This window comes from Solea solea, chromosome 16 (genome assembly GCF_958295425.1).
Source record: "Solea solea chromosome 16, fSolSol10.1, whole genome shotgun sequence".
NCBI classification, from domain to species: domain Eukaryota; kingdom Metazoa; phylum Chordata; class Actinopteri; order Pleuronectiformes; family Soleidae; genus Solea; species Solea solea.
The window spans coordinates 25,387,981-25,415,131 of record NC_081149.1 but is presented as its reverse complement, the minus strand read 5'-3'; the positions used below and the strand labels follow the sequence as shown (position 1 = coordinate 25,415,131).

General features: G+C 45.5%; 4 protein-coding genes and 2 long non-coding RNA genes across 10 annotated transcripts in view; 3 read left to right on the top strand and 3 right to left on the bottom strand.

Annotated features, from left to right (window-relative positions):
• Positions 1–1,779: 1,779 nt before the first annotated feature.
• On the bottom strand, positions 1,780–3,861 carry LOC131475758 (keratin, type I cytoskeletal 13-like). The gene is made up of 7 exons (XM_058654073.1): positions 3,355–3,861; positions 3,121–3,203; positions 2,823–2,979; positions 2,572–2,733; positions 2,324–2,449; positions 2,010–2,230; positions 1,780–1,926 (listed from the first exon to the last, which is right to left on the bottom strand). The coding sequence occupies exons 1-7, from the start codon at positions 3,844–3,846 to the stop codon at positions 1,854–1,856; spliced, it is 1,314 nt and encodes a 437-aa protein (XP_058510056.1). The 5' UTR covers positions 3,847–3,861; the 3' UTR covers positions 1,780–1,853.
• A 1,506-nt stretch (positions 3,862–5,367) lies between these two features.
• LOC131475753 (keratin, type I cytoskeletal 13-like) lies at positions 5,368–10,344 on the bottom strand. The gene is made up of 7 exons (XM_058654067.1): positions 9,854–10,344; positions 9,363–9,445; positions 8,686–8,842; positions 8,358–8,519; positions 8,009–8,134; positions 7,687–7,925; positions 5,368–5,647 (listed from the first exon to the last, which is right to left on the bottom strand). The coding sequence occupies exons 1-7, from the start codon at positions 10,277–10,279 to the stop codon at positions 5,434–5,436; spliced, it is 1,407 nt and encodes a 468-aa protein (XP_058510050.1). The 5' UTR covers positions 10,280–10,344; the 3' UTR covers positions 5,368–5,433.
• Positions 10,345–11,651: 1,307 nt separating this feature from the next.
• On the top strand, positions 11,652–19,462 carry LOC131475802 (uncharacterized). 2 transcript variants are annotated; one of them, XR_009242533.1, is made up of 4 exons: positions 11,652–13,372; positions 16,728–16,818; positions 19,138–19,302; positions 19,401–19,462. It is a non-coding gene; the product is annotated as an uncharacterized LOC131475802 (long non-coding RNA). The 2 variants fall into 2 exon arrangements; XR_009242534.1 differs by lacking the exon at positions 11,652–13,372 and adding an exon at positions 13,389–14,289.
• Positions 16,586–23,356, bottom strand: LOC131475728 (uncharacterized). Its single transcript, XM_058654024.1, has 9 exons — positions 23,218–23,356; positions 22,356–22,484; positions 21,483–21,565; positions 20,992–21,151; positions 20,814–20,924; positions 20,566–20,745; positions 20,253–20,461; positions 16,882–19,544; positions 16,586–16,804 (listed from the first exon to the last, which is right to left on the bottom strand). The coding sequence occupies exons 1-9, from the start codon at positions 23,326–23,328 to the stop codon at positions 16,722–16,724; spliced, it is 3,729 nt and encodes a 1,242-aa protein (XP_058510007.1). The 5' UTR covers positions 23,329–23,356; the 3' UTR covers positions 16,586–16,721.
• On the top strand, positions 20,399–21,227 carry LOC131475803 (uncharacterized). The gene is made up of 3 exons (XR_009242535.1): positions 20,399–20,474; positions 20,569–20,917; positions 21,013–21,227. It is a non-coding gene; the product is annotated as an uncharacterized LOC131475803 (long non-coding RNA).
• A 1,857-nt stretch (positions 23,357–25,213) lies between the features above and the next one.
• LOC131475737 (MBT domain-containing protein 1-like) overlaps positions 25,214–27,151 on the top strand; it is a 12,362-nt gene continuing 10,424 nt past the window's right edge. For 2 of the 4 annotated variants that reach the window (XR_009242526.1, XR_009242527.1), the window contains exon 1: positions 25,214–25,375. Coding sequence is in view for 1 of the 4 variants with exons in the window: in XM_058654037.1 (XP_058510020.1) it covers positions 25,355–25,375 (21 nt within the window). In the remaining 3 variants the exon portion in view is untranslated. The remainder of the gene's footprint in view (positions 25,376–27,151) is intronic. The other 2 variants (XR_009242528.1, XM_058654037.1) reach the window with 1 other exon arrangement.

Genomic DNA, 27,151 nt, shown 5'->3' with positions numbered 1-27,151 from the left:
CAATAAGCACTCAAGTTTATACAGCTTGAAGTTGGAAAATATGCATAAAAATGTTGATATGGCCAAAATACTCACTTGCCTAATAATTGTGCACACAGTGTAGGCTGACATTCAGGTACAGTTTCTTTAGCAATCATCAGGGGTTCATTTGAGCCGGATCCTGTCGGAACAAGATCCGGCACCTCTTAATTTTAGCCTCCCTTTATTCTGGTACTTATTTGGGCAGCTTCGGTACCTCTCATAAAAAAATAAATAAAAAAAGCATATATAAAAATGTTTAAAATGAAATAATAATACACATATATACCAGATAAAACTGGATATAACAAGTTCATTGAGGAGTTGAAGGTGCTTTACGCACGGTACTGGCCCGAGGACGCATGTGCGCTGTATGGAGAGACTGAGGTTGAGTCACTGTGTCGGTGCAGCCAACGTGGCCTACGGAAAGTACAGAGACTCCGATGGAAGAGACACCACCGATGAGCTGATGGAGTGACTTGTTGCAGTCAACAGCATTCCCATTGCAAGTGCTGAATGTGAGGGCGGATTTTCTCAAATAGACTTGATTTGCACTCCCAACCGTGCCTCTTTGCTCACATCCGCCACATCAACTTTACTCTTCCTAAATCTTATTGGACCCCCCCCTGGCTAAATTCAATCCGGTGCCGTACGTGAAGTCGTGGGTGGCCAAAGGACAGAGACACACACAGAACTGCCACAGACACACACAGTACAACCTGAAACAAAGAGGAGCAGGAGAATCCGGACATGCTCGTGATGTGGGGTGTTTTGGACAAACTAAATATGGTGAGCATACTGTCTATTAATAGGCCGCCGTGCCAATCTTTGAAAAATAATAATGGAAGATATGTGTGATTTATTAAAAGCCCTTTTTTTTTTTTACACATTAGACCTGTTGAGAAATGAATTGCTGACTGTAGACTGTAAGTCCCACGTGTGGTGATGTGGGCATTTGCCTGTGCTGTGCGGTGCGGAGTATAGTCTAAAATAATTGTAAATTATCGTCATAACATTTATACCATGGATTTTATTTGAAATTGAGGCCTGTAAGTCCCACAGTGTGGCAAGTGGGCATTTTCATGTTGTTTTCAGCACGTCTCGTCATCCCTGAGCTGTCATATGTACTTTGTGTTCCGGCAAATTAAGCACTGGCAATCATTAACAATCACATTAAGAGAGGGTGTCTGGGCTTACAACACCTATATCAATTTAATTTCTCTTAGTGTGTGTGTGTGTGTGTGTGTGTGCGTGTCAGTGTCTATTTGCAAGGATTGTCATTAGATGTGGTTGAAATCTGGAGGCTGTTGCTCTTTGTTTACCCGTTGCCACGGTGAATCGTAGTACAACAGCTCCGAGATGAATGAACTGATGCTGATGCTGTTCAGAGCTTAGAGCTAAGGTTTAAACTCAGAGTTAAACTCAGAGTTTGTTGAACCCGCTCTCTGAAACCTGGTTTTAAATGTAACTCAGTCCAGAACCACGTCATAGTTTCTCAACATTATTAGGTTTAGCAGAGAAAGCTGAAATCACTACTGGTTAAAGTGTACGAACTAACTAGCTCATATAACTAGGTTAGACCTGGTAATCACAACCGAAGCTAAAGTGATGTTGCATTAGCTTAGCAAGCTAACAGTAGCTAGGTTAGAGTCTGTATTTATAAATGAATGAAAATAAGAAATATCAGGTTATGAAATTATCGTTATTGTTGTCGTTGTACAGTTGTGTTTAATTCATCATGAACACACACACACACACATGTCGGTTCATCAGAAGATCTTTTATTTCGTGTTTTCCTGAGAACGGTTCGCAGTTCGCTTGTTGTCTCACTCGCTCTAAGAGATGATGACCTCTTCACCGTTGATGAACTCTTTGGTGACGATGACCACTTGGCGAGTCTTGGACAGACTGCAGAGAAACACACACACACATCAGTCCTCAATCCTCTCTTTTATCAGTGAAGCTTTGATTAATAAAACCGATCAACTCACGTCGAAGCCTCTCCGTCCAGCAGCCTCCTGTACTCGGCGATCTCCATCTCCAGCCTGGTCTTGGTGTCCAGCAGCATCTGGTACTCCTGGCCCTGGCGCTCCAGGTCGGCCCTCAGGTTTGCCAGCTGCTCCTCCAGAGCGATCACCTGCCTCTGGTACCCGGCCAGCATGCCGGCATAGCTGCTGTTGGTCTCAGCGAGGGTTCCTTCCAGAGAAGCTTTCTAAAAGAGCAGAGGAAGAGCAGGTCAGGAGCTGTGCAGCCTCTGCAGACTGTGTGAGTGTGAACGTATGAACGTATTAACGTATGAACGCACCATGCTTAGCTGGGACTGGAGCTCGATCTGCAGACCCTGCAGCGTCCGTTTGACCTCTGTGATCTCAGAGCGCGACGTCTGCAGAAACTCTGTGCTCACGGCCACCTCCTTATTGAGCTCCTCAGACTGCAGGAGGAAGAACACATGATCCTAGTTAGTACTGCAGCTCTACTAACAGCCACTAGATGCTGCGAGCAAACACGTTACATTATGTTATTTTGTTTCTTCATGTTGACGACGTGGCTCACCTTGGCCTGGAACCAGGACTCCAGGTCTCTGCGGTTCTTGGAGGCGACGCTCTCGTAGTGTTCTCTGATGGAGGCCATGGTCACGGACATGTCCTGCTGAGGAGCAGCGTCCACCTCCACGTTCACCTGACCACTCATCTGAGAGCGCAGAGCCAGCAGGTCCTGCAGGAGCATAGACGCACAACTCAACACAACTCAACACAAATCATCACAAATTTAGAGAAGTGCAACGAGGAGCTGGGAGCACCCACCTCCTCATGGTTCTGCTTGAGCAGGATAAGCTCCTCCCTCAGGGCTTCGATCTGCATCTCCAGGTCAGTCCTTCCCAGAGTCAGATCATCCAGGACCCTCTTGAGTCCGGTGATGTCGGCCTCCACGCCCTGACGCATGGCCAGCTCGTTCTCGTACCTGTGCGGCAGCAGAGTCACAGTTTGATGTTTGAAACTGAAGTTGTGTGGAGGTTGTGAACTCTGATGTAACTTCCTGTTGTCCACAGGTCTGTGACGCGGCCCTGTATCAGGTTATGTGTAGATTGTCATGTTTACTCACTTGACCCTGAAGTCGTCAGCAGCCAGTTTGGCGTTGTCGATGGCGAGGTACAGACCTCCGTTTGTGCCGGTGGAGCCTAAGATCTGGGAAAATAACACATCAGTGTGTGTGTGTGTGATACAGTTTTTCATCTCATGAAGACGAAAAGTTTAGATAAAGGGTGTGGCCGGCACACAGGTGCAGGTTCACGTCAGACAGGAACAGGTTTTTCTGAGTAACTGAGTCTGGTCTCACCTGGTACTGCAGGTCGCTGATGACCACCTGGAATGCAGAGCAGTCGTGGCCCTTGGGTTTGCTCTTGCTCTCCAGGAACTGACGGATCTTCAGCTCCAGGTCAGCGTTGGCAGCCTCCAGCTTGCGGACCTTTTCCAGGTAGGAGGCCAGGCGGTCGTTCAGGCCCTGCATGGCCATCTTCTTGTTGTCAGAGATGTCCACGACGGCGTCGGACAGGTTGAAGCCCCCGACGCCTCCTGCACCGGCACCTGCAGCGTAGCTCCTGGAGGCGTTACTGCTGGAGATGCGTACTCCAGCGCCCCCGGCGCCACCGTACACACTGGGGGCCCTGAGGGAGCCAAGGCGGTTCCCGCCAGATGAGTAGGACACGGAGCGAGCGTAGGAGGTCATGGTGGAGGTCGAGGTTTCCTGCTCTGTGGAGACGAGGGAGTGAAGAAGAGAACAGACTCTGCCCTTTTTATGCTTCTCCAAAGTGAGGGAGGGGTCCAACATCCTGCACCCCCACCCCCACCATACACACACACACACACACACACACACACATACCCACCCCCACCACACACACACACACACACACACCTTCCCTCAGGCACAGAGATGACAAACATTCACCAAGAGCACAAACGACTCATACAAGGAATTTAAAGTGTTGTCCTGTTGCACAATGACAAGACGTAGCTGTGTGTGTGTTGGTGGTGGGCGTGTGTGTGTGTGTTGTTGGTGGGTGTGTGTGTGTGTGTGTGTGTGTGTTGGTGGTGGGTATGTGTGTGTGTGTTTATGTCACTCATGTCATTTTCTTTCACAGCTCTTTTTCTGTAAAACCTCCAGGATCTGCTCAGTCTGACCCTCACCTGGATTCTCCTGCATGTACAGACCCGCACCTGTGTGTGTGTGTGTGTATGTGAGACCCTCCCCCCTCCAGTCTAACACACACACACACACACACGCACACACAGTGGCTGTGATGAAACACAGATATTTAGCCTGCAGCTGCTCTGTGTTTTCTCTGCAGGTCAAACCTGCTCAGACAAACTAACCTGTTAGAGAATTCTCATCTGACCAGGTAACAAAAACTCACCTTTTACGAGTTCTAATCTTCCTCTTCTTCTTCACATGGCTTTTTTTGTTCCAGTGGTTCCAGCTCTAAAATGATGTTTGTCTTTATGAGACATAAAAACCATCAAAGTAATGATGAAAATGAAATACACTACACACACATACAAGCATGCTTTCTGTGTATACACTGCATAGTAAGTTAATACAACATAAATCATATTCAACATCAAAGTTCTTCTCACAAACATTTACGCATGCCTTTTTGAATCATGTGTAAACATGTAAAATACACTAAATGCCCTTTTTTCTAGTTGTCATTTCCTTGCTGCTCCTTTAAAAATCAAATATGACTTATTTACATGTCGACACAAACAGGGCGTGTCAGTGTTTTTAAAAATGTCTGAACTTTTTCTCTGTGAATGAGGAAAAGAAGGTGAACATCCTGTTCATGAAAACACACAAGTATGTCCTTATAACACTGTAAGAACACACTTATAACACTGTGAGAACTCATTTATAACACTGTAAGAACTCATTTATAACACTGTAAGAACTCATTTATAACACTGTAAGAACACACCAAATTCTACTTAGAATTCCAAAATCTACTTATATTTAAAAAAAATCTACATAGAATTCCAAAATCTACTTAAAATTCCAAAATCTGCAATGTCAAATGGGAAGCACTTTTATTTTGAAAGAAAGTTTCTTCAAAGACAGAGGCATTTGTGGAAAAGATGTTTTGTAAAGTTTGAGTGCAGAGGGAAAATAAGTCCGGATATTTTTGACAGACGTACTTTTCTGTGAGATTCTTAATAAAATTAGATGAAATTTGAATTTTTTCCTGGTGTCACAGATTTGACAGTTTTGTTAGGAAATAAACGACTCTTTGTAAGTCATTAACAGCATCAGGTGGCCATTAGAAGAACTTTGAACAAAAACAACAACAACAGCAGAGATTTTTAACTTTCATTTCCATCTTTATTTCTTTGTAGGAGCAGTGAGTGCGCCCCCTGTTGGTGCTCATTCGGCATCCTGGACAATCTCCTTGGAGCTCACCACCACTCCGTTTACGATCTCCTCCACCACTGTGATGATCTTCTGCTTGGTTTTGGTGGTGGAGGTGGGGGCGGTGGGTTTGGTGGAGGAAGACGAGTTGGAGGAGGACATGTCGGTTGACATGCCGGAGGACATGCCCGAGGACATGCCCGAGGAGGAGTTGGAGAAGCCAGCGCCGCTGCAACAGAAACAGAGAAGCAACTCAAAAACTGTTCAAACAAACACAAAAAACTATAAATGATTCTCCTTGATTCACTTTTTTCTCCCAGCTGACACAGGACCAAAGGCGGGGTCAGACCCTGGACACTAGAGGTCACCAGAGGTCACCAGAGACAACCATTCACTCTCACAATTTATGTTTTTAGCAACTTTTACTAAATAAATGGTCGACTAGCGCTGGTGCCTTTGCAGAAATACTTTATGTTTGAGTTAAAACCAGTCATCACTTCATTATCATAAATAATGTTTACATAAAAATACTGACAAATATTACTTTTAACCATTTTTTTTCTAACCATGTTTTCAAAAATGTCCTCGTGTGTCTTTCATTTTTTTTTAAACCAAAATGAAAATAAATAAATGACCTTTAGCTAACAACCCAACTAGCTAATGTTAGCTAACAGTTAGTGAAGTGCTAGCTAACTTCCTACCTAACATTACATTACATGTCATTTAGCGGACGCTTTTATCCAAAGCGACTTACAATAAGTGCATTTAAACATTTGGGTACAAATAAGAGCTAGAAGTAAGTAAGAGCTTCAAGTAAGCCAAACTATGAAGTGCTAGTCATAAGTGCGATGTATACGGGTTTTTTTTGTTTTTTTTGTCACCGTCGTCTTAGTCAAGGTAGAGTCGGAAGAAATGTGTTTTTAGTCTCTCCTGTGACAAAAAAAATCAATCATAAATTGACTTTCACTTGTGATTTTTGTCACATGACAATATTGTTCATATTTAAGTTAATTCATTTCATTAAAGTCTCTAAACTCGGATGCACATGTTGTCACTGTTTATATTTAAAAGTACAACTATTTAGACAACACAAGCTCCTCCCCCTCCCTGATGTCCCCTCCCCCTTCCAAACACCAGTTTCTAACTGTCCAAAACCGGTAAAAAACAGAGAAAACAGCATGTTTTAAAGTCGTCATATTGTCAGAACGGTTGATGACAGAGAGTAAATGTTTGGTGTGTGAGCGCCAGGAGGCTTTCAGCAGCTCCCACATTTACATCTGTGACAAACGGCAGTGAACTGACAGAGAAATTACACTTTTTAAATCACCCTAATCTTCATTTTTAAAAAACTCCAGAGCAGAGTGTTAACATGGGAGTGAATGAGAGGTTTGAGCAGAACTCTCTGTGCTTTTAGGTGATTTTAAGAAAAACTGCAATTCATATGAAACTGAAAACAACGCACAGGGTTAGACGACAACCAGAGCAACGTGTTTATGTAGAAACTGTCTGTGTGGGTTTGAAATTGTGAGCAGGAGAAGAGTTTGTTTAGAGGTTTGTGTCATTATTTTCATGTGTCACGCTAACGGCGCAATACACACTCATTATAAAATCTTACATGAAACGTTTAGAAAAGTCATAGCACGCCATTCCCAGTAAAACCTAACGTTTGAGATGTTTTAGGAATTATATTATTTAAGTCTTATATTTAAGTCACGATACAATATTATCACAATATTGCAAAAGTATTTGTGAAATCATATCTTGCGCTATACTCACACAACAGCTCTTGTGAGGGCGAGCGCTTTGGCCACTGGAATGTCAATTGATTCATTTATGCTAATCCACAAAATATTTAATGTTATTTGTAATATCACTTAAAAAAAAGATACTTCGCAGTATTTGCCTGTATGGAGTTCTGGGTTAGGGTTACTAAAGTTGAGTTAGTAATGGTTTATATTTAAAGTTGTGTTAGTAATGGTTTATAGTTAAAGTTGAGTTAGTAATTGTTTATAGTTAAAGTTGAGTTAGTAATGGTTTATAGTTAAAGTTGAGTTAGTAATTGTTTATAGTTAAAGTTGAGTTAGTAATGGTTTATAGTTAAAGTTGAGTTAGTAATGGTTTATAGTTAAAGTTGCGCGGCTCCTGCGTCGTGAATTCTGACCTGTTCAGTTCGCCTTTCACCAAAAATACCAACGGAGGCTGTTGGTGTCGCCTTCCTGTGAGTCCTGTGACTGACCTTTGACCCTCAGACAGCTAAAGATGTCTCACCTGCCGCCGCCACCTCCGCCGCCGCCCTCTCCGTCCAGCAGCCTCCTGTACTCGGCGATCTCCATCTCCAGTCTGGTCTTGATGTCCAGCAGCATCTGGTACTCCTGGGACTGTCGCTCCAGGTTGGCATTCAGCTGCACCAGCTGCTCCTCCATCATGGTCACCTGGTTCTGGAAGCCTGACAGCTGCATGCCGTAGCGGTTCTGCGTCTCGGCCAGGGTTCCCTCCAACCCGGCTTTCTGTATGACGGGAGACAGTTGAGTTTGTTGGAACTTTGAAAAAGTTAACATTGAGACTTTTAGACGTTTGAGAGGTGGATCACCATGCTGAGCTGGGACTGCAACTCGATCTCCAGACCCTGCAACGTTCGCTTCAGGTCCTTGAGTTCTGACGTGGACGTCTGAATGGTCTCTGTGCTGGCACTGATCTCTTGGTTCAGTGATTCTGTCTGTGAGGAGGGAGCAGGTCACATGACAGGGTCATAAACATTAATGATGGACAAACTCTTAAACTCTGGATGTTTGAGAAAAATACAAACGTAATAGTGTTTGGTGCAGTATTCAGATTCACCACTAGATGTCACTAAACTCCACACACTGGTCCTTAACGTTGACCTTTAGATCTGTACAATGATGATGATGATGATGTCATCACTGATGTCACGCCCTCACCTTAGCGTTAAACCACGCCTCCAGTTCTTTGCGGTTCTTGGCGGCAACAGCCTCGTAGTGGTCCCTGATCTCCTCCAGGACCTTCATGAGGTCCTCCTGAGGAGCGGCGTCCACCTCCACGTTCACCTGACCGCTCATCTGAGACCGCGACGACAGCAGCTCCTGTTCAATGAGGAGATGGTGAGAACTCTACAAACCTGCGTCTGAACATTGCAGACCTGTCCCACTGAGACCACTCAGGTGTCACAGAGACACCTGCTGGTTGTCAAAGGTGTGACAGAAATATGAATAACAAAGTGAAGTAGAGATACATGAGGCAGACACCGACCTCCTCGTGGTTCTTCTTCAGGAAGATCAGCTCCTCCTTCAGGCCTTCGATCTGCATCTCCAGGTCGCTCTTGGACAGCGTCAGCTCGTCCAGGACTCTCCTCAGACCCGCGATGTCCGCCTCCACCGACTGACGCATGGCCAGCTCGCTCTCCCACCTGCACCCAGACGGACGTAGGTCACAACTAGTACTGACGCCAGGTCACCGGTTAACAGTCGGTGAGTCAACGGTCGGTTAGTTAATGGTCAGTGAGTTAACGGTCGGTTAGTTAACAGTCCATGAGTTAACGGTCGGTTAGTTAACAGTCCGTGAGTTAACGGTCAGTGAGTTAACGGTCGGTTAGTTAATGATCAGTGAATTAACGGTCGGTTAGTTAATGTTCAGTGAGTTAACGGTCAGTGAGTTAACAGTCGGTTAGTTAATGGTCAGTGAGTTAACGGTCAGTTAGTTAACAGTCCGTGAGTTAACGGTCAGTGAGTTAACGGTCGGTTAGTTAACGGTTGGTTAGTTATGTAAGTGTCAGGTAAATAACGGTAAGCTGACAGTCGGTAAGTAGGACCAGTGATGTTTACGTCTCTGTCTTGGACAAACCGCCAACACGAGCACTAATCTACTGTATTTGCTTGTTTCAGATCCAGAGCTGTTAAATTTTTCAATGAATGAATGAATTCACTCACTTGACCCTGAAGTCGTCTGCGGCCAGTTTGGCGTTGTCAATAGACAGGTAGATGCCACCATTGACACTTGTTGCCTCCTGGATCTGAAACATGGAGAAGGACGAGATGATGAGGATTAGGAGGACACAGGGACAGACGAGGAGGACACAGGGACAGACGAGGAGGACACAGGGACAGACGAGAAGGACACAGGGACAGATGAGGACACAGGAACAGACGAGGAGGACACAGGGACAGATGAGGAGGACACAGGGACAGACGAGAAGGACACAGGGACAGATGAGGAGGACACAGGGACAGACGAGAAGGACACAGGGACAGATGAGGACACAGGAACAGACGAGGAGGACACAGGGACAGATGAGAAGGACACAGGGACAGACGAGGACATAGGGACAGACGATGATACATCGTCATATCGATGTTGACTTTTAACACTCGGTCATTTCAGTCAATGAAAGATGAGGTCACATGACCAGCGGTCAGCTCACCTTTTCCTGCAGCTCAGCGATGGTGGCGTAGTAGGCACTGTAGTCCCGGGCCGAAGGCGAGGTCTTGCTCTCCATGAACTGTCGGATCCTCAGCTCCAGCTCGGCGTTGGCTGCCTCCAGCTTTCGGACTTTCTCCAGGTACGTGGCCAAGCGGTCGTTCAGGTTCTGCATGGTGGCCTTCTCGTTGGTGGAGATGTCCATATCTTCAGTGCCACAGAACCCTGCTCCACCGCCAAAGCCGTAGCCATATCCACCTCCACTGCCGCCGCCACCACCGCCACCACCACCACCATACATGGACATGGAGGAGCCGCCTGAAGAGATTCGGACGTTTGAGCCCCCAGAGCCACCGTGCACGGACTTGCTGCTGCTGCTCATGTAGGCACCACCGCCACTACTACCACCAAACCCACGCAGCCTGGACATGTCTGTCTGTGGTGATGAAGGAAAAGGAGGAGGTGTTTCTGCTTCAGCCGGAGCGGAGAAAGTGGCGAGCTCCGAGAGAAGTCCATGTTTTATACCGTTAGATGAGTGTGGAAGGAGGAGGAGGAGAGGATGAAGAGCTGCTGCCAAACCTGGGAGGAGACACCTGTCCTGCTTTGACCTCGTGTGTCAGGTGTGCCTGAGAAATGTGGTCTCCACCCATCACCTGTACAATCACCTGGATTTCATCTTCACGCCAAAACGCACATCAAAGCTTTTAAAGGTGAGAGCGAGTTTAGACCTGGACGACGATTTAGATTCTCTGTGAAAGTGAAGCATCACGTGCGTGAAGACGAGCTGTCACTCACACACACACGACACAATGAGAAGAAGATCATCGTGTTTGTGTGTCTGTGTCTCTGTGTGCGTGTCTGTGTGTGTGTGTGTGTGTGTGTGTGTGCAGCTGCAGGCATGTTCCCATCACTGACAGGACTGAGCATCACCCAGGTGATTGATAGATGTTGTGTTTAATATCATTAAGATAATGGTTTGATTTCATATGGCCAGTGTGTGAGTGAGTGACTAAGTGCCTTTGTTATGTTAGCGGTGTTTAAACACAGAGATAATGCCAACACACTAAGTGTGGGAACTCCTGCTGTGTCTTGTCTGAAGTTTGATCAGAGTCCAAATGAATGTCAAGTGTTTTCATCAACGTGTTATTTATACCACACCAGAAAATCATTTTAATTAAATTAAAGTCTCACACACACACAAACGCACACACACACACGCACAGGCCTGATTTCAAATTCATTAGGGTTCGTTCAGGTTTGTTGTGTTTGTAGGGGTCGCTCGTGTGTTGTGAGCGCCCCCTGTGTCCAGCCTGAGACACAAAATAACAAATTTTATCCACTTCGACAAAAGACTTGTAATTAAATTTACGTCACATGATCACGTCTTTATCTCACTGTGAGACAGACTGTTAACCACTCACTCTCCCACACACACACACACATACTCACTCCCCCCCCCCCACACACACACTCACTCTCCCACACCAAACCTCATAGAGAAAATCAGTGATTTTAACCTCACACACACAGGAGTTGATCCACTGCTGCCTCCATCACTAAGTTCTAATGTCTGATTTTGTAAAATTTGGCTTTTAAAATATTGAATTTAGACTGAACTCAGTGACACAAAGTGACCACACAGTGAATATTCAGATAAGACAAACACACACACACGGATACACACAAGGGTCAGTTCTGTTCCTCCTGAGGTCCATGAGGATTTCCTTTGTTGTCATGGTGTTCAGTGCCAGGTTGTGGTCTGAACACCAGGGGCCTGTTTCAGAAAGCAGGTTTCAGAACAGTTGATCAGCAGTAGTTCAATCAACTCTGAGTATGTTCACTCTGAGTTTGGCGTGTGCGTTGGAATGAAAAAAGCCATCATCAATGGAGCTCTGATACTACGCTTCACCATGGCAACGGGTAAACAAAGAGCACAGCCTCCATTTTAATCCAGTTGAGCAGAAATATGAACACATGCCAATGACCATGACATTTATGTTGAAAAACAGGAGTGAAGAGAGGTTCAATAAATGAACACTATTACATTTTATACAGTGTAATCCACTCATTCATCATTTAACAGACTTCATTAATGATGATAAATGCTGCAGTCTGACCATATGTTACATTTGATATTTATTTACTTATAATTATAAAGTCCAACTGAAGTGTCAATGTTCAAACTGACTCACTCTATTTTACTTTAAAACATTTTGCTCAACACTATTTCATGACTATATTTCCAGGTGTAAATATAAACTCAGTCACTGTCAAACATTAATATTTCGTCTGCAGCGAGATTCAAAAAGTCACTTCTACACTACAGTGAAGTTAAAGTGTTTCCAGCTACATCATAAATATTCACATCAGCTATAATCTCCATCATGATCAGCGATCTATGCCAGGAACATTTCACAACATGATGTCTACAGTACAGAGAGTGTCTACAGTGATGATGAGCCTACAGTAACACACGGTAAAACAGTCTGACAGTGTTGGTGTGAACTACGGGGGAGTCAGTCCTCTCACCCCCCCTTAATGACACATGAACTCCCCTGGAAACATGATTTGTGAGATTTTGGGGGCGTCTCTAAAATGTTGGCAAAATATTGTTTTTTGATTGATTTGATTAAGTTTTGATGATATGTGCTGACGTAACACAAGTAGACTACAGGCTTGTAATAATGGATGTGTTGAGTTGAGTATGTACTTTTTTTGTCGTGGAGATGCGACCTAAACGAGTGTTAGACAGCTGCTTTAGGCTCAGCAGGAGGAGGAGACAGAGAAACTCAGGGTTTGTTGAAGAAAACCTGCCAGCGAGCAGGTTAGGTTCACAGAGTATGTTGCCGGGGTAATTGACTCAGCGTTAAGCTGAACTGGCTTTGTGAAACCGAAAAACCAGAGTTTCCTTCATCTCAGTGTTAACTAACTCAGAGTTTTCACTAAACCTGCTTTCTGAAACGGGCCCCAGGTCGTTGCTTCTGGACCTTCTCTCCGTAGGCTGCCTCATCTTCCTTTGAGATTAGTCCGATCACTGTGGTGTCATCAGCAAATTTGACAATGATGTTGTCACTGTGGGCCGGACTGCAGTTGTCGTGTAGAGGCAATACAGGAGGGGACCCAGCACGCAGCCCTGTGGTGTACCAGTGCTCAGCATGCAGGGGTAGGAGCGATGGAGGCCAAGTCTCATAGTCTGGGGTCTCTTTGTGAGAAAATCCTTAATCCAGGTACATGTGAGAGGGGGGAGGCCCAGGGTGTTCAGTTTGGAGATCAGAATGTCTGTGATGATTGTGTTAAATGCAGAGCTGTAGTCCACAAAGAGCATCCTGGCATGGGGGGGGGGAGACAGTCTTTGGTGTGGGGGATATTTGTGGCTGATTTCAGGCAGGTGGGGATGACTGCATGGGCCAGGGAGAATCCTGCACAAGACGTGGGACAGCTGGTGGGCACAGGTTTTGAGCTCCTTGCCAGGTCCTTCGTCTTGGCCTGCAGCCTTCCTGGGGTTCACTGCGAGGAGCACATGGTGAGTGGGGGGTTGCTGGAACCTGGTGGGAGTGGGGGCAGGGCTGGAGCAGGTGAGTGTCGCTGTGTTGTTTCAAATCTAGCAAAGAAGCAGTTGAGCTCCTCTGCCAGCGACTTGCTCAGGTCTCGTGGTGTCACATCACAGCCTCTGTAATTTGTGATGCACTGTAGACCCTGCCACAACATGCGGGGTCTGTTGGTGGCGAGGTGGGACTCTATTTTCCTTTTGTAGTCCTCTTTGGCTTTTTTAATTCCTTTTTTGAGGTCAGCTTGAGCCGCGCCACAGAGAGCTCTGTCACATGACCTGAAGGCTGGTCATCCAGGGTTTGTGAAAACCCGGATGATTTTGTCCACAGACACAGTTCACATACAGAACTGTCTCTGTGAATGTATCCAGGTCCTGGTGTTCAAATAGATCCCAGTCTGTGTGTTGGAGGTAGTCCTGCAGTTCTCTGAGTGCATTCTGGACCTGGATCTGGGTCTGGGCGGGGTGTATGCAGGTTTGAGCAGCAGGGAGAGATGGTCTGACTAGCTGAGGTGGGGGATCTAGGGTGTTTCCCCCTCTTGTTGGGCACTTGACGTCCTGCTGGATCTTCAGGAGTACAGTCTTTAAATGTGCAATATTAAAATCTCCAGCTATGATGTGAACGGCATCAGGGTGGACCCACTGCTGTTCTTTTATGGCATTCAGCAGGAGAGAGAGTGCTGTGCTAGTATTAGCGTCTGGTGGCTTGTAAACAGCAGTGATGATCACTACTGTAGCTCTGTCAGGAGAAAATAAGGCCGACATCTTACGGACACGTGCTCAATGTCGGGGGAACAGTGCTGTTGTTACACCAGTCTGAGTCTGAGTCTGAGTCTGAGTCTGAGTCCGAGTCCGGGTCCGATCCCAGTGGAGTAGAGAGAGGTCAGCAACATGTGAGTGAATAACTTCACAAATAAATCAATCACACACACAGACACACACACACACACCTACGCCTGCAGCTCTAGTCTTACATAAGCATCACCTGATTGGGGGCGGGGCTTGTATGAGATGCAGGTACGCAGCTGTGTGTGTGTGAGATTATTGAACCTTATCAAACTGTACTATGTACAGTTGTACTATGTACTACGTACAAGTACAGTATACTAAAGTACAGTAGACTAAAGTACAGTAGACTAAAGTACAGTAGACTAAAGTATAAGTACAGTATACTAAAGTACAAGTACACTATACTAAGGTACAGTATACTAAAGTACAAGTACAGTATATTAAAGTACACTATACTAAAGTACAGTATACTTTATACTGTACTTGTACTTTGGTATAGTGTACTTTAGAATGTGAGGACAGAGTGTGAGGACATAATATGAGGACAGAGTGTGAGGACAGAGTGTAAGGACATAATATGAGGACAGAGTGTGAGGACAGAATGTGAGGACAGAGTGTGAGGACAGAGTGTGAAGACAGAGTGTGAGGACATAATATGAGGACAGAGTGTGAGGACATAATATGAGGACAGAGTGTGAGGACAGAATGTGAGGACAGAATGTCCCGCCCCAGATACTTCCTGTTTCTGGGAACCTAAAACATGACAACGACAAAAAAACAAAACACACACACACTAGGAAATGTGTGTGTGTGTGTGTGTGTGTGCATGTGCGTGTGTGTGTGCATGGGCGTGTGTGTGGGCGTGTGTGTGTGTGTGTTAGGTAACAACATTCTTCTCAGGGTGTGACTCCACCTTAATTCTTTGTCTTTCACCTCCAGGCTTCTTCTTCTTCTTCTTCTTCTTCTTCTTCTTCTTCTTCTTCTTCTTCCTCTTGCTCGTAAAACTGTCTCTCTCTGTCTTTCTGCCTCTGGACATCCATCCATCAATCACTCTCTCCACTGTCATCCCTCGCTCCTCTTCCTCCTCCTCATCATCATCATCACAATTTCTGATGAAGATTTTTAACTCTACTTCTTCTTCAGCTATATTAAACAGCCACATTTAAACTTTTATTTTTATTACAAACAACTCTCTGACCAACAATGTAGTGGTCTACCACCTAGTGGTTAACATGTGTAACTGCAAGCTGCTTTTGTATGTGTTTGAAAAAGTGGACTGTTCTGGACTGTGTTCTGTGGACTCTGTTGTGGACTCTGATCTGGACTGTGTTCTGTGGACTCACCTGTTAAGTGACTACATGAGTGTTTTTCCTGTTTGACAACAAACTGTGTGTGTGTGTGTGTTTCTACATACTTCACAAGGCTCTGTTCTAACACGCCTCTGGGAATTACCAGCAATAACACACACACACACACACACACACAAACACATTACATTTAAATCCATTCAAAAGGGTCTTTATCGCCATGGTAACAAGCATCTTACATTGCCAAAGCTTATATTTATCAACATTGTTCATACACTCTTATTTACACACTGTATACAATATGTACAGTATCTGTATAAACACATGAAGATGTGGTATAAATACAGAGAGTAGCTGCTGGTCGGTAGGTTAGCTGCAGTTTGACACTTATGGTGTGTTGACTTTTCTTTATTTATATGTTACATAATCTGTGCTGTGATGACTCATCAATAATCTCACGCAGGTCATCATCTAAAACATCACTGTGTCACAAACACAGATGAATGAATGGATGAGGATTTTAAAACCTCAGCTGTTTCTAATCATCTCAACATCTGCACAAATCACCATAAAAAAGTTTTAATCCAACACGAACATCGGTCTTCATGCAGTCATTCAAGAATAATCTGGATTAAAATAACATTGAACCTCATGTGATCACTGTAATGTTTAAATGCAGGTTCATAAAACTCTAACTTTATTCAAGATCAGATTAACAGCTGTCAAATCAGATGAACAGTTGACTGATCAGATTAAGATGCAGGATTAACAGATCCTGTTGTTTATTATGGTCTGGACCAGTTTAACCATGGTAAATCATGCACCAGTGACCTGAGGCTAAATTCAGACAGGATTAGTATCATAATCCGGTTTAATCCCTTATCCTAGTTTGGGCCCCTGACTCTCACACAGATGAAAATTAACACTCTGCTGCCACCTGCTGCTCAAACCTTTAATTCTAATGTCTTAATTCATTCAATAATCTCAAAATAATCCTCCTCCTTTTTTCATCAAATCTTTCAAAGTTCAGCTTTGAAACGATTATTTGACATTTTTATTTCTTTGTTTCACTGAAATCAGAGACGTGCAAATATTGATATTTATCAACTTTATTTAAAAAAGTAAACGTGACATTGTGACTGGTGACTGTGTCTGGTGACCCCTGCTGGTGTTCCTGTGACATCATCACCTGAAACTTTAATGGTTTGTTTGTTTAAACTTGTTCTTGCTCACAGACGCGTGATGTCATCACGGTTGTCAGGAGAGACGCTCGTGACCCCGCCCCCTGAGGTCAAGTGGAGTGGAGAAGACACTAAGAGACAGAGAGTGAGAGAGTTGATGTTTTTGTGTTTGTTTGTTGTTTGTTTGTTGTAAACTGCCTCTCCTCACCTGCAGCCTTGTGTTGTTGTTGTTGTTGTTGTTTTCTTCTCTCCTGACTTCTCTCTCTTCCCACCTCTGAGATCTTCAGCGCCGCCATCTTGCAAACACTGATTCTCTCCTTGTTGCCACCAGTGCCACTGCCGGTGCTCCTGATTGGCCGGTCACTGCTGCTAATGACCCTCCCCCCTGTGCTATTATTGGTCCTACCTGACCCAGAGGTGCTACGGACCCTTCCTCCAGCTCGGCTGCCTTCGCTGCCACTGCCTTGAGACCCAGCGCTGCTAATACGATTCCAACCAGTCGTGAAACTGTTGAGCCAATCTCCGCTTCCCCCGCTAACACTTGTCCTTCCCCCAGGACTCGCGGCTCTTTGGCTGCAGAGTGTCCTCCCTCCACCTGCGCTCCCTGCACTGCTCCTGCGCCCACTAGCTGAGTTGTAAACAGGTTTACAGTCACCACTGCCGGAGCTACTTAATTTACCACCACTTCCGACACTCCTGCTACGTCTAACGACACCGTTTGAGCTCAACCTGCTACTGCTGAGTCTTGGTCCACTCAGCAGACTCAGCGCTTGGTTGTCATTAGCATTGACCCTGTCTGTTAAACTCAAACATGCAGCATTTCCACCATAAACTCTCCACTCTCCACTTCCTGTGCTACCAAATCTCCCTTCTCCTCGTGGAAGTGGTGGGCAGGTTGGTAGACATGTGGACTCTGGTTGGGTTTCAGGTAAGCTAAAGCTGCGAGCCGGGCTGCTCATATGTCGAACCCTTCCACCATAAACTCTCCATTCTCCACTGCCAAACCTCCCTTTTTCAGGAGGGCTTGTTGCCAGGTTTGAGGTTACTGATGGACATTCTTCAATATCCAAGTTTGGTGAGCTAATACCTTTCAGACTGCCGCCATAAACCCTGCCTTCAGCACCACTCCCTCTGGCTTCTGGTTGTATTTCTGCTCTGGCTAACCCGTAACCCGTCCACTCTCCACTTCCTCTGCTGCCAAACTGTTTTGCCCTTGGTTGACTTGGAACAGCCGTTTTTACTGATGACCCTTCATTACTCCCTCTGCCGGACAAACTCACTCTGCTTTTACAACCATGACTTTCTTCAGGAACCAAACCCTCCTCTGCTACTCTGCTGCTGGATCGCCCTGATTCTGGAAGCCTCATCAGAACATCTGAAGCTACTGAGCTATTGTCTGTGTTCCCTTCCCTCAGTAAACTGGCACCAGTAGGACTTCCCCCGTACAGAACCAACCCTCCTGGTCCTGGATGGTTTGTCACAGGCTCTTTGGCCAACAATGGACTTTCTTGGCTCCCTGTACTGGGTTCATTCATTCTTATTTCTCCTCTCAACGATGAGGACTTCCAATCCTCTTTTGTTGAGAGAATGTAAGTCTCGACTGGTCTCACATTTGCGTTTGCCTCAGTCAGACTCAGGTAAACTTCCTCGTCTTCCTCTTCGCTGTTTAAACTCAGCTTCTCCTTCATCTCAACTGGACTCACACTTGGATCTGAGTCATTTGGGCTTTTCATGTGTTTTTTCAGATCAGCTTGGAAAAATACTTGATCGCTCATTATCAGCTCTGCCTCAAGTGGGATTGGACAAATTTCTGGGCTTAAACCTGCAACTGTTTCTGTTGGGCTCAGAAATCCATGTGAGGTTACTGGACCTGGAAGCTCTTCAAAGTCACAGTAACTCAAACCTATGCCAGAATCTGTTAGACTTGGATACTTTTTCTGCTCTGCAGTACTTAACAAATCAACCTGTTCCTTGTTGGTATCATGAGCACCGTTGACTGACCCTGAACTTCCTTCTAATTCAACCATGTGCAGAATCTCTGGACTGTTGTTTCTGACTTGGCTGCAGTTTGAGGAGGTTTCAGTGGTGGACTGTGTATCAGGGTCTTTGGTTTGGTTTTGTTTGCTGTTGGACAAACCGGACGATACCATGTTCTGACTGAATCGCAAAGCACCGTCTTCTTCTGCTCTTTGGTTTTCTTCTTTCTTTTCTTCCCTGTCGAGCTTCTTGTCTGGTATCGGGTTCACCTCACCCTGATCCTCTTCAGACCTACAACAGAGGTAATCTTCATCCCTTGCACTTTCTGATAGAGTCTCTAGTTTTACTGATGTGACTATAGCAGGACTCCGGCCTGTAGCTGGGTCATGGCCGTTGAGGTGATGAATTTGATTTGTTGCTGTCATTAACTCTGTGGTTGTCTGCAGGATCAAATATGGTGCTTGCTTTATTTCTGTTTCTCCACCAGGACCAGTGTTGGTGACTCCAGCTGTTTCAGGACTCTCTGTTTTGGACTTATTGACAGCTCCTTTGTCCAAACCTGTGGTGGTTCTCTCAATAGGAGCTCCTGTCCTCAAGGTTCCAGGGTCATGGATTGAGTCGATCAGATGTGATGTGTTGCACAAGGCCAGTGGTGAGTTTTGTGGCTTTTTATTATGGATGCTGGTTAACCTTTTCGTGGTGACAGTTTCTAAAAGTACGATAACTGCAGGTGTTTGTTTGACGGTACAGACGTGGCCTTTAGAGACCGTCTGAACCTCCATCGTCCAGAAGTTTCTGCCCTGGGCAGTGATTCCTCTGTCCAGCGTGACTTTTCTGGAGGTGTCTGGGAAAGACCTCACGGTAGGGTTGAATTTTAAAGGTTGACTTAAAAATCTGTTAAGACATAAAACGTCACAAAGAACAGAGAATCAGGATGAATGTGGGAATGATCACCTGTGTTTCAATAATTTGTCCAGTTTCAGGGAGAGTGGTGACATTAGCATTAGCTGGAAACATCAGGCTAATGGTTAAAGACTTTGCTATCTTTTAATCTGGAATGTCTTGAGATGATACAAACAAAATCTGACACCGATCAAATTAATCGTGGAGGAGCAAAAGTAAAACGTGGAAATGGGCCAGATCCTGCCAATATTGAAACTTTAATTCAAAATGCCCGCCTTCCAGTTGGGTTTAGGTCATAGGTCATTGATATGTGTGTGTGTGGGAAATCAGCTGCAGGAGTTGTTGATTTCAATGGTTCTCGGGGGCGCTGTGGAGCCATTGACTTGTTCAAATACATGAGCCAAAATGACTGTTCAGTCCAAAAAAACTGCCTTTCTGTTGCGTTTACTTTTTTGTTTGTCCTGAACTGAAACACGTTGTGTATTTTCTGTTTTTAAATGTGCGATTGTTTTGATGGGTTAAAAACAAAGACTCGTTCTAACGCCTTCTATCTCGAGGTTCCTTCTAAACCTGACGACCTCCAAAAACAACACAGGATCATGCTAACAGGTTGTCGGCTTTGTTTACCAATGTTTTTTTTCTGCTTCCTCTGCCTAAATGTTCAGGAACACGTTTAAAACCTCACTGTTCTCCACTCACCCATCCAGCAGCTTCCTGTAGCCTCGTAGCTCTGTGTGCAGCGTGTTGTTGACGTCCAGCAGGGCCTGATGTTCTGCAGCCTGCTGAACTGCAGCCTGCAGCTCACAGTCCAGGCCTCTGCTCACACTCTCTGCTCGCTGCTGCAGCGCCACCAGCTGGAAGTCGCAGTGCTCTGCCTGCTCCACATGTCGGTCCTCCAGCAGAGCGTTCTACACGCAACAGGTTTATACACTTTGAAGGGGCGTTCACAGAACAAACTACATGGAATATTGTGCTTATAATTTAAATATTGTGTTTGGTTGTTGTTTCTAACCAGACTCTGCTGTCGCTGTAGCTCCTCCTCCAGAATCAGCGCTCTGCTCCTAAGCTCCTCCTCCTCCAGAATCAGTGCTCTGCTCCTTAGCTCCTCCTCCTCCAGAATCAACGCTCTGCTCCTTAGCTCCTCCTCCTCCAGAATCAACGCACTGCTTCTTAGTTCCTCCTGCTGGACAAGCTGAACAAATGTTTGCTCTGATCACTTCCTGTCTGTCAGAATAAGAGCGTGCAGTGCTGCGTCTGTACCTGGCGGTCATGGCTGGACGCCGTCCCTCTCCACTTGTCCACATGCTGCATTAGGTGTGATGACTGGACGGCCACGCCCCTTGACACCTGTGCTAGGAGACCCTGTAAGTCCTGGGGAACACATGAAGGACATGTGATGCCGCTGCAGCAGGCGACTCTCAGCTTTGTTGTTGTTTACCTGTTGGTGTTGTGTTTGTAGCGCCCCCTGTTGATGAGTCTGATCGGCCAGCAGACGCCGCAGCTGCGGTAGTTTTTGAAGCCTCAGCTCCTCCTCCTGTCTCCTCAGGTCAGAAAGCTCCGCCTCCAAATGACCACGACGCTCATGCTCTTTATGGCATCTGTTGATGCAGCAGGAGATTATGGGTATATGTGTGTGTGTGCGTGCGTGCGTGCGTGTGTGTCTGTGTCTGTGTGTGTCTGTGTCTGTGTCTGCGTGCGTGTGTGTGTGTCTGCGTGCGTGTCTGTGTGTGTGTGTGTGTGTGTGTGTGTGTATGTGTCTGTGTCTGTGTGTCTGTGTGTGTGTGTGTGTGTGTCTGTGTCTGTGTGTGTCTGTATGTGTGCCTGTGTCTGCGTGCGTGTCTGTGTGTGTGTGTGTGTGTGTGTGTCTATGTGTGTGTGTGTGTGGGAGTGTGTGTGTGTGTCTGTGTGTGTGTGTGTGTGTGTGTGTACTTGGTACTGAAGGTGGTGACAGTGATCTTTACACTGAGCAGCTGCAGTTTTATCTCTGCCTGGGCTGAGAGACTTTCACTGATCTGTGTGAGAAAGAGAGAGAGAGAGAGTGAGACTGATATCAGTCATTTATGAGCATATGAAGCTGTTAACACCTTTGTGCTGAGTCATGTCAAAGACTGTGACCGATACTGACCGATAATGATACTGATACTGATAATGACCGATACTGATACTCACTGATACTTATACTGATACTAACTGATACTGACTGATACTGATACTGACTGATACTACAGATACTGACCAATACTTCTACTGACTGATACTGACCGATACTGACTGATACAGACCGATACTGACCAATAATGATACCGCTGCTGACTGATACTGATATTGATGCATACTGATACTGACTGATAATGATACTGGCTGATACTTACCGATAATGACACTAACCAATAATGATACTGATACTGGTACAGACCGATAATGATACTGACTGATATTGATACATACTGATACAGACCGATACTGATTCCCATCCCTAGTTCCTGCTGAAGTAATTATTTTAAATTCTCAGTTCAATATAGAAAAATATGAGATGCAGATTCCTGACTGACAGATTTTGTTTTAGATTGAGACAGAAACAATGAGGTGGTGTGGAAGAATGGCTCTTTGGCGCCCCCTCAAGTCAGCTGCTGGCATCCATTTGTCCTGGATTATGAAGTGAGGTGGACATTATGTATCAGGACAGGTTCTTTCTACCAACCATTATATACCTCAAAATAACAGTGCCACCTAGTGGTAACAAAAAAATGTTCATCTAAAATCTTTAGACCTTGTTGATGGATTTTCTCTGTGTGACTTCACCTGCCGCTGCAGAAGGGACACTGTCCTCAGGTGTCCATCCAGCTGTCTCCGCTCTCTGACACATTTCCTGTCCAGCTCCTCCTGGATCTGACACGCAAGCATTTGATTGGCTGCCACAAGACACCGGACCTACATCGACCAATCAGAGGAGGCGAGGAATGAGCAGCTGGTTACACTTAAAATATAAAAATAAGATCAAAAAAGTCAAAAATCAAGTCAAATAAGTCAGTGAGATTTTAGTTAGGTCACTTTTTCGCAGCATTGACTGTGTTCTGAGCGCCCCCTGCTGGTTTAAGTCTATGATGTCTACTCCCACACACACACACACACACACACACTCACTCACTCTCCCACACACATTGCTGCCTCCATCACTAAGTTCAAATGTTTGAAATCCTTTGTTCCGATTGACTTCAGTGACACAAAGTGACCACATGAGGCAGCAGAGGACCAGCAGCTCCTGTGTCCTCGCAGCTAAAATCACTGATTTTCTCTATCAGGTTTACAAGCGTCAGGTTTACAAACGTCAGGTTTACAAGCGTCAGGTTTACAAACGTCAGGTTTACAAGCGTCAGGTTTACAAACGTCAGGTTTACAAGCGTCAGGTTTACAAGCGTCAGGTTTACAAAGGTCAGGTTTACAAACATCAGGTTTACAAGCGTCAGGTTTACAAAGGTCTGTGTCACAGTGAGATAAAGACGTGAGCGTGTGTGACAGACATCATAGACTTAAACGCAGAGTCAGTTCATCGTGCTGGTTTTCAGCACAGGGGGCGCTCACAGCACATCCTCAGTCAGTCTTCATAAATCAAACCTTGTTTGTCACAGTTTTCTTGGTTGAATGTGTGTTTCCAGTGTTTTACCTGCTGCAGCTCTGCCGTTGGCCTCTTGTCCAAACAGGAGCCTGAAGCTGCCGAGCACTGACGTTTCCACACGACGTCCACAGACGCTGAATGCTGATGTTTGTGTTTCATGCTGCTGCTGCTGCTGCTGCTGCTGCTGCTGCTGCTGCTGCTGCTGCTGCTGCTGCTGCTGCTGCTGCTGCTGCTGCTGCTGCTGCTGCTGCTGCTGCTGCTGTGGATCTGGAACCTTCTATCACAGTGTGTCAGGACGGGATGGAGCTCAGACATCATCTATCACTGACCTTTAAATCCTGATCCTCGTGAGCAGGTCTGAGCAGGACGAGCCGCAGCATTGGACTGAGTCAGGTTTTCACTTGTTCTGCAGACGATCACTGAGCGCTGTCACCTCAGGCAGGAGAGCGTGACGCTCTGAGTTCAGGCCTCTACATGATGATGTGTCAGCGAAACCTGCCAACGTTTTCTGTCCTCTCCCATAATATTCACTACAACTGAACTCTTTACACCTCCGTTCATTTGTCTGTGGCACCATTTTGACAGTAGGTGGCGCTGTTCACGTCCACAGATATGCAGCCTGTGGCCAAGTGGAAAGGGAACTTGGCTTCTAACCGAAAGGTCGCTGGTTCAAGTCCCCACCAGGTCGAAAGGGCTGGGGTACCCCTGAGCAAGGAACCCAACCCCCATTGTTCCCTGGGCACTACTCCGTATGGCAGCCCACTGCTCCTAATTCTAGGATGGGTCAAAATGCAGAGAATAATTTCCCTAAGGGGATTAATAAAGTATCTAAATATACTTTATACAATGTTCTGTTTACATCACCTCTGGGCTCTAATCTGGGCTCTAATCTGAGCTGCTGATAATGAACTTCTCCTCAGCAGCAGAGGTGACTCCTGGGCCGGTCCTCATGTGAGCCAGTTTGATGGTTTTTGTGAGTGCACATGGAAACAGTTTTCTGGACTGACTGACCTTCATATGTCCTCTGGTTCCTCTTTACCAAGCTGACTGCTGACTATCATAATATGAATTCTAACAGCTGTCAGCTGTGTACCAACCTGACTCCTGCACAACACAACTGATGGTTCCAACCTGGCTAAGAAGGCAAGAAATTCCACTCATGAATCCTGACGAGGCTGTGAATGTCTCCCACCCACTCCACGACACACTGGTCAAACACAGGAGCACATTTAGCCTGAGACTGATTCCTCCAAAATGTACCACAGAGCGCCATAAGAAGTCATTCCTACGCGTGGTCATCAGACTCCACAACTCCTCCCTCCCTTAGTGTTTGACATACATGTTGGGATCAGTGGAATTCCTTAAATTATCTGGGCAATAACCTATTTATGTATAATAACTGAAATTACAACCATCGCTGGATTAGCTATTCAGTACAGTATAGTGTACATCTCTCCTGTATATATTGTACATATTGACATTTTACATAAGCGTGCATATGTTTATCTTTACGTTTACTCTTGCTCGGTTTCTTTTTTATTATTATTATTCTTATTTCTATTCTATTTCATGCTCTTTGAATAGGTGCAGCTGTAACACAAGAATTTCCCATCAGGGATCAATAAAGTATTCTGATTCTGATTCTGATTCTGAAGTGAAACCATGTCATTGAGAGACAGAAGGCCAAGAGTGTGCAGAGCACGAATCAAAGCGAGGGAATCGGAAATATAAAAGCTGTTGTTTTTGTTTACTACATCATTCCATGTGTGTTCATTCATAATTTTGATGCCTTCAGTGAGAATCCACGATGTAAACAGTCATGAAAATAAAGAGACTGGGTGTGGTCCTAACCTCTGGCTGCTCGTGTTAATATATTAATCGTATTTTTTTTTTCATGTCTTATTTCTTTTCATGTTGTTTTTTAATAAATATTTATCCTCCCGGGATCCTTTTGTCTCACAGATCCCGGGAGGTTCAGGCGGTGTCCAGCAGGTGTCGCTGCAGTGCTCTTCATCTCATCTGTACTCAACACACGAAGCAGAGTCGTCATCCAAGCGTTTGTGTCCACGCTGCGCATGCGCAGCCGCGCTGTGTTGTTGATATGTTCGCGGCGGACTCAGAGCGCTGATCTCTGCGGGCTCTGGTGCTCGGGGACTCGGTCTCCTCCCCGCGGTCCAGCGGCCTGATGGAAACCTCCAGAGACCCGGTGAGTCCGGCGGTGAGACCGCGCGGCGGCAGCGCGCGTTTTCCTCCGCTGTTGTCGCGCTGATACCGAGTCACCGCCGCTGATACAGACTCGCGACCAAACTCCATTGAGGAAATCTGGATTTTTGAGATTCTCTTGTTATTCAATGGAATTATGCTGACGTGAAAACACGGTGTGACAGTTTATTCGGTAGATGGTGATTCGGGTTCACTCGGCTGTCCGAACTCGCTGTTAAAACAAGACAACGATGGCGTGTTCCATGTTTAAGCATCGTTCCAAAGCCCCATTTAAAACCATGCGATACGAGGTTTCCTCTGTTGTGGACAGACGAGCATGTGTCACTGGGCTGCTTTTTAAAAGTCGTCCCCACTGAACGTGACACTCTCGTTCATTCGGCGCGGGTTGACTCCAGTTATCGGTCCCGCGACATTCATTCACAGCAGTGAAGAGCGGCGTCATTTAAACTGTGATTTCTGTAACGCAGCGTGACGCGACGTGCATTTAAAACGAGCCGGATTTGACGGCGACGGTTGCTGATGTTTACAATGGTCCTGGTTTCACTGTGTGAGCTCAACGTCGATCTCTGCAACCGAACAGACGTAGAATCCACAGAGTTCTGGAGGTCGTTTGGTGTCTGCTGTTGGAGCCACTGTCTCTCTCTCTCTCTCTCTCTCTCTCTCTCTCTCTCTCTCTCTCTCTCTCTCTCTCACACACACACACACCGCACTGCAGTGGCAGCTGCGTGCAACATCTGTGTGTGTGTGTGTGTGTGTGTTTAGTTGGGACGATATTAACGCGATAATATCAAATAAATAAAACAAGTTAGAATCACTTCACCTCAAATGTTTGTCAGAAACATCACAGAAATATTCACATTTAAGAAGCTGAAAAATACCAGAAAGTAGTTTTAATTATTAAAAGACAAACTGATTAATCAAAATGGAAATCATTTAAAAACATACATATAAAAACAATCTTATTATGCAATCCAGAATATTACATACATATTACTGTTATATTACCCCACAGCACCTCTGACACAACATTGCAGCTGAATAATGTCATCACACAAACAATGGCAACCTGATGACATATATTATCATATCAATAGCACCATCAAATAGCAGTGTTCAAAATCTCACAATATCAAATACTCAAGATCAAAACAACAACGTGACAACGTGACAACAATAACAACAATGCACGACATGAACGGTGCAAACCCCATACACAACACACACACACGTATCACCAGTTACACACTACAGAAATTCCACTATAATTCAAACAACATGTAAACTACATTATCAGTGACAAGTTAGAATAAAAATACTGAGTTCTTGAAGAGGACGCTCTGCGAACCTTCTTGTGCACAAACCAGTGACCGCCCTTGTTTCAAATCAACCAATGAGAAGCGCTCTGGGTGCCTGAACTTCTGGCCCCACTGCTGAACCTGAAGCGTGCGCTGTACACGCACATGCACGCGCAGCAGGGAGGATATCTCGGCCGGGCCACACCCACCGGAAACAGAGGACACGCAGCACCCGGCACAACCGACACATACAACTACACCGTGTGTCTACAGAGGAAACTGCGTTCATCAAATTAAACTGTGGACGTTTCATTGGAGACAACGTTAAATTTATTATTAACTTGTGCTCCACGACATTTTTGACACAGGAAACATAAAAGCTTATAATCCTCCCCTGCACAGCAGCGCCCTCTGGAGGGGCCCGGGCCCCACCGGCCCTTAATGCAAAGACGCCGCTGCCAGTT